General features: G+C 41.5%; 1 protein-coding gene across 1 annotated transcript in view; it reads right to left on the bottom strand.

The window, feature by feature from the left end:
- The window catches only part of TRPM4 (transient receptor potential cation channel subfamily M member 4), a 115,909-nt gene that overhangs the window by 48,962 nt on the left and 60,947 nt on the right, over positions 1-6,000 (bottom strand). Inside the window, exons 9-10 of the mRNA XM_018564365.1 lie at positions 3,622-3,721; positions 2,298-2,416 (exon numbers count right to left, since the gene is read on the bottom strand). Of these exons, the coding sequence (XP_018419867.1) occupies positions 2,298-2,416; positions 3,622-3,721 (219 nt within the window). The remainder of the gene's footprint in view (positions 1-2,297; positions 2,417-3,621; positions 3,722-6,000) is intronic.

Genomic DNA, 6,000 nt, shown 5'->3' on the forward strand with positions numbered 1-6,000 from the left:
TCAAGTACTCGCGGATACCAATTACCGAGACCTTTTTTTTAGTGTCATGTGACAGTTTTTCTAAAACAATACAGACTAATGATTTTAGGATAGTGGTGCAGTGCCAGGTCTGGTCCCGGCTGCAAACACTGCACCCCTGGTAGCCCTGCCACTGACTCCAAGGTGTAGAGGGACTACAAATCACAGCAATACGTAATACACCAATGCCGAAAACCACCAACTATAGTGAATTACAATTCCCAGCGTTACATTATACAGCAATGCAGAATAATACCATCAGCTAGAGAGGACTACAAATCCCAGCAATACATTATACAGCAATGCCGAATGGCAACTGGCTATCGAGGATTACAAAACCCAGCAGAGCATTATACATCAATGCAGAATAATATGAAGCTACATACTCTGTACCAGGGTGCCAGCCTGATCTCTCTAGCAGAGGCTCTCAGGAGGGCTGTGTGGGGTCTCAGGGGGGCTGTGTGGGGTCTCAGGAGGGCTGTGTGGGGTTTCAGGTGGCTGTTCGGGGCCTCAAGAGGCTGTTCGGGGTCTCAAGAGGCTGTTTGGGGTCTCAAGAGGCTGTGTGGGGGTCTCAGGAGTCTGTGTGGGGTCTTAGAAGGCTGTGTGGGGTCTCAGGAGGTTGTGCAGGGTCTCAGGAGGCTGTGTGGAGTCTAAGATGAAGTGTAAATTGTGCAGCGCTAAAGGTGATAATAAAGTGAATATGTAAATATATAAATATCCCAATCTAAAATATATTATATAATTATCACAATATAAATATAATTTATAATACTCAGTGTATATAGTGCACAACCTTAATCTAGTAGTGGTGATAAAATAACTATTAAATAACCACAGTGTAAAAAATTATTTCACTCTTGTGTCATCCTGGTAGTGAAAAATAACAATTCCTAAATAATATCAAAAATTGTGAATGGCTATTTGCCAGTAAAGTATATGAACTGTAAAATATCTGAACTTTAAAACAGTCCCAATAGGTGAAAAATCAGTGATGTAATTCCGAGTGAATCCGATGAAGACTTCAAACAAATATTTCAAAAATGATAACTCAATAAATACATTCTTCCCACACCAACGTGTTACATGTGTCTCCGAATTGCCCCCTTTCGGGTGCGCACTCACCCCACTGCTGAGGTAATAATGCAGAGATATCAGATCAGAGGGTCCACATCCCAGATGTCTCTTTCGGCAATGTTCGGTCCGTTATGGGTTTATATAATTATAAAAGAAACCTCCTCATGGTGTGGTATGCATAAACGTTTATTATAAAAATGTGGAGTCTTAGGAGGCTGTGTGGGGTCTATGGTGGGCTGTACTCACCAGGGTCTGGATGGTCCTGGGGGCAGGTGTGAGGTGGCATGGTTATCCAGGAAGAAGCCTTGCTAGGGACCTCGGGCAGCTGCTTCTGTTTAAATATTTAAATTGCCAGTATCGGTGCTTAGTATGGGTGCATTTTCACGAGTACTCATGTTAATGCCCAGAATCAGCACCGATACCGATATCAGTATCACTGCATCCCTAATGATTAAAATTCCCTGTGCCAAAAAAGGCTAAAATGTATGGAACTACCCAGTCACAGTAAAGTATGGGGTTAATTTACTAAAAGATGTCGAGTGAATGTCCATAAGTTAAAACAGCGTTCATTTTAATACCCAGTTACTGTATATGAAAGGAAAGATAAAAAATAGGATTTTGCACGAATGCATGATTGAAGATAACACAACTTCATCTTATTCACTAAGCTCAGTAATAAAAGTAGTACTAAACTCCAAAACTTTTTTTTCAATAATAAATCCAGATCAAACAAATACACATTGCCCCACAAAGTATTTCTTTACATTTTCCCCAAGCACTTGCAGTCATCATCATATTTCGAAACAGCTGCCTCCAACTACTTCCTGTCCAATACAAGATCACAAGCAACTGTCCATCTACTAGCTTGGAGGAGGGAGAAAAGAGGAGAAGGCAGAAAGGGAGGAGAGGGGAGCAGGGGAGTGACTTGACTATCTGTGTCTGTGCGTTTGTGGAGACACAAATAGATTACTAGCACACACAAGGGGGGCTCCATAGGACCCTGTAAGAGAAAGGAGCCACCCTAAAACAGGAGATTAGTGCTCGTGCTCAGGAGACCAGATGATTCTGTAAGAAGCTAAAACTTCTAAACATTAAGAAGCAACATTGTAAGTGATCAGCATTTAAAAAAGCTTAAAAACTTGCTTTTACATCCATGCTAGTAGCCAAGACTAAAGCAATGACAATTATTTATACTGTTGTCTTACCCGCCATTGAATTTCCCCATGAAAGAGTTCTGTTTTGGCAATGTCCTCCCTGTTCCAGGCCACCGCTAACTTCAGTTCATCCAGATATTCTGTGGCATCACTGGACTGCTTCTTGCAAGCTGTGCAGCATTGTAAAAATTAATAGAAATACTTTGTCACTAAAGGCCAAAGCCAGCAAAGACAGCCTGCTATTCTACAATATAGTATTTTACAGGGATCACAAAATGGAATTCAGTACAAATTAGGGATGCACTGATATATCGGCCGCAGAAACATATCGTCCGAAAATGGCACTTTTGGCATAATGCCGAAAGTGCAATTTTCTGGCCGATACAGCATTGCATCCGTGTAATCCCTTCTTCCCGCTGGGCGCTGCTCTGTGTCCCAGCGGGGAGGAGAGAAACTGTGAAGGCCAGCCGAGCGCTGCAGGAGGAGAGCGCTGTGAGAGGCCGGCGCCTCTCCTCCCACACCGCTCAGCCTCCTGTCACAGATTGGCAGAGCGGTGTGTGGGCAGAGACAGCGCGTGCTCTCACAGGAGGCTGAGCTCTCCTCACTGCAGCGCTCGCTCAGCCTCCTGTGACAGCATGTCAGGAAGGAGAGCCAATGCAAACACTATCAGGGCTATTCACAAAAGGGTGAAGAGTGTGGAGAAGGGAGGAGAAGTGAACCATCTAGGACAACATAGCTGAATTGGAAAGTGAGCTGAATTGGAGAATTTTTCCAAATTAGTTATTTTGGCCTAGATTGTTCACTTCTCCTGCATTCTCCAAACTCTTCACCCTTTTGTGAATAGACCTGTATCTTTGTACATAGATGAGGACATAGTGTGGTTACTATATCCTCAATTATGAATGAATGGGAAGTGATCTACATCACCTCCCGTTCATCCATAATTGTGGTTATAGTAAACATACTCTGCTATGAATGAACAGGAACACTCAGGATTCCTGTTCAGTTATAACAGGGGCTGCAGAAAAAAAGATTCAGGACTCTGTGTCCCCAATCTCTTTTTCTATTTTAAAAGGGAAATATCAGGGGTCTGTTTAGACCCCTAATATTTCCCCGTAGCTCCCAAAAGTAAAGTAAAAAAAATGAAAATATTTAATAAAAAATAAATTAAAATAAATATAACAAAATTAAAAAGTTTATTAAAAAAAGTTAAAAATTATTTAAAAAAAAAAGTTAAAATAAAATAATTTAAAAAAAATAAAAACATTTTCGGTTTCAGCCTGACATTTTTTTAAATTTTGGTTTCGTTTCGGTTTTGAAATTTGCATTTCGGTGCACCTCTAGTACAAATACTTAGAAATGTATATGTGATTACCTTTAACTAAAGCTTTCAAGATAACAGTCTCAAAATCCTCTGTCCCATCTGCGTTGGAATAGACTGTAACCAACTCTCGGTTCTCTATGATCTTTTCAACCTAGATTTGACAAAGCACATTACATTTTAAGTGATATAAATAGACAAAATATCCCTCTTAATTAATGAATACAGCAAAAAGATATACTGCTATATGGTAAAATCATTGTGTTCTACTCAGTTTGGATTGTGATTGCTATTACTTCCCTGTGATAAGGCTGGTAGACATGCATCCATGTTTTACTGAGTCAACAGCTTAGTACAACAGTCAAAAAACCATCATCTCACATTTATGGCTAGCCTAAGTGATAGTCAAAGTAATGTTGTATTTAAAAAAAAAAGAAGATTCCCCAGGTGTAGTAGGTACCCCTTTTTGCCTGATTGCAACACTTTTTTCATTTTCAATCCGAAATTGCAAAAATAGCCATTGCAAGCAGATTAGTGGGCAACAAGAAATGTTTTTAACATGACATTTTTAAACATAAATCCTTTAATTCTCAATTAGTGCTCAATAGGGTTTAGGTCTGGAGACATGCTTGGCCAGTCCATCACCTTTAACCTCAGCTTCTTTAGCAAGGCAGTGGTCGTCTTGGAGGTGTGTTTGGGGTTGTTATCATGTTGGAATACTGCCCTGAGGCCCAGTCTCCGAAGGGAGGGGATCCTGCTCTGCTTCAGTATGTCACAGTACATGTTGGCATTCATGGTTTCCTCAATGAACTGTAGCTCCCCAGTGCGGGCAGCACTCATGCAGTCGCAGACCATGACACTCCCACCACTATGCTTGACTGTAGGCAAGACACACTTGTCTTTGTACTCCTCACCTGGTTGCCGCCACATACACTTGACACCATCTGAACCAAATAGGTTTATCTTGGTCTCATCAGACCACATTACATGGTTCCAGTAATCCATGTCCTTATTCTGCTTGTCTTCAGCAAACTGTTTGCGGGCTTTCTTGTGCATCATCTTTAGAAGAGGCTTCCTTCTGGGACAACAGCCATGCAGACCAATTTGATGCAGTGTGCGGCGTATGGTCTGAGCACTGACAGGCTGACCCCCCACCCATTCAACCTCTACAGCAATGCTGGCAGCACTCATATGTCTATTTCCCAAAGACAACCTCTGGATACGACGCTGAGCACCTGCATTCAACTTCTTTGGTCGACCATGGCGAGGCCTGTTCTGAGTGGAACATGTCCTGTTAAACTGCTGTATTGTCCTGGCCACCGTGCTGCAGCTCAGTTTCAAGGTCTTGGCAATCTTCTCATAGCCTAGGCCATCTTTATCTACATAACAATTCTTTTTTTCAACAATTCTTTTTTTCAGATCCTCAGAGAGTTCTTTGCCATGAGGTGCCATGTTGAACTTACAATGACCAGTATGAGAGAGTGAGAGCGATAACACCAAATTTAACACACCTGCTCCCCATTCACACCTGAGACCTTGTAACGCTAATGAGTCACATGACACCAGGGAGGGAAAATGGCTAATTGGGCTCAATTTGGACATTTTCTCTTAGGGGTATACTCACTTTTGTTGCCAGCGGTTTAGACATTAATGGCTGTGTTGAGTTATTTTTAGGGGACAGCAAATGTACACTGACATTGTAGTAAAGTGTGATTTCTTCAGTGTTGTCACATGAAATTATATCATAAAATATTTACAAAAATGTGAGGGGTGTACTCATTTCTGTGAGATACTGTAGGTGTCCTCCTTAAATGACAGCTGTGGATTTTTATTGTTCACTATTCACTAAGGTGAGGTGAAATGTGAGAATGGTTCTAATTTGCATGGATACAAATTTTATGAGCGATGGTTTTGCACTCAAGCACACTGCCCAGAACATTGGGAGCACACCCTATTCAAAAGATGTAATCAGCTTCCTGTGTGTTTGTTTACCTTCTAAATACAGTTATAAAGAAAAGCCCCAGCTTGTTTTATGGAGCGAGGTAAAAAGTGTCAGGTATTTTGGGCAGCACAGTGGCGTAGTGGTTAGCACTTCTGCCTTGTAGCACTAGAGGTCACTGGTTCAATTATACGAAAAGTACAATTGTTCTTTAAGTTACCATGTTAAAGAACTAGTATTGTCAAATAAAATGTCACCAATGGCAGCCACTATACTGCCTCAGTAAAGGATTCCTTTAAGCTGCCTCACATCTTTACCCTGTTATAGCGATCAGAAGATCTAAATTTATCTCACGCAGAAAATATTTCTACAGTTTTTCTAAATCCTAAATTAAAAAGTGAAAATAAAGGGGGGGGGGGGGGCAAAGGGAGGAAGGGTCCCCTGCCTACCCCAGTGGCCCCCCCAGGGGTAGCAACCTCTGGAGCCAATGCTTC

The sequence above is a fragment of the Nanorana parkeri genome, unplaced genomic scaffold, assembly GCF_000935625.1.
Source record: "Nanorana parkeri isolate BGI_ZX_2015 unplaced genomic scaffold, ASM93562v1 scaffold747, whole genome shotgun sequence".
NCBI lineage: Eukaryota > Metazoa > Chordata > Amphibia > Anura > Dicroglossidae > Nanorana > Nanorana parkeri.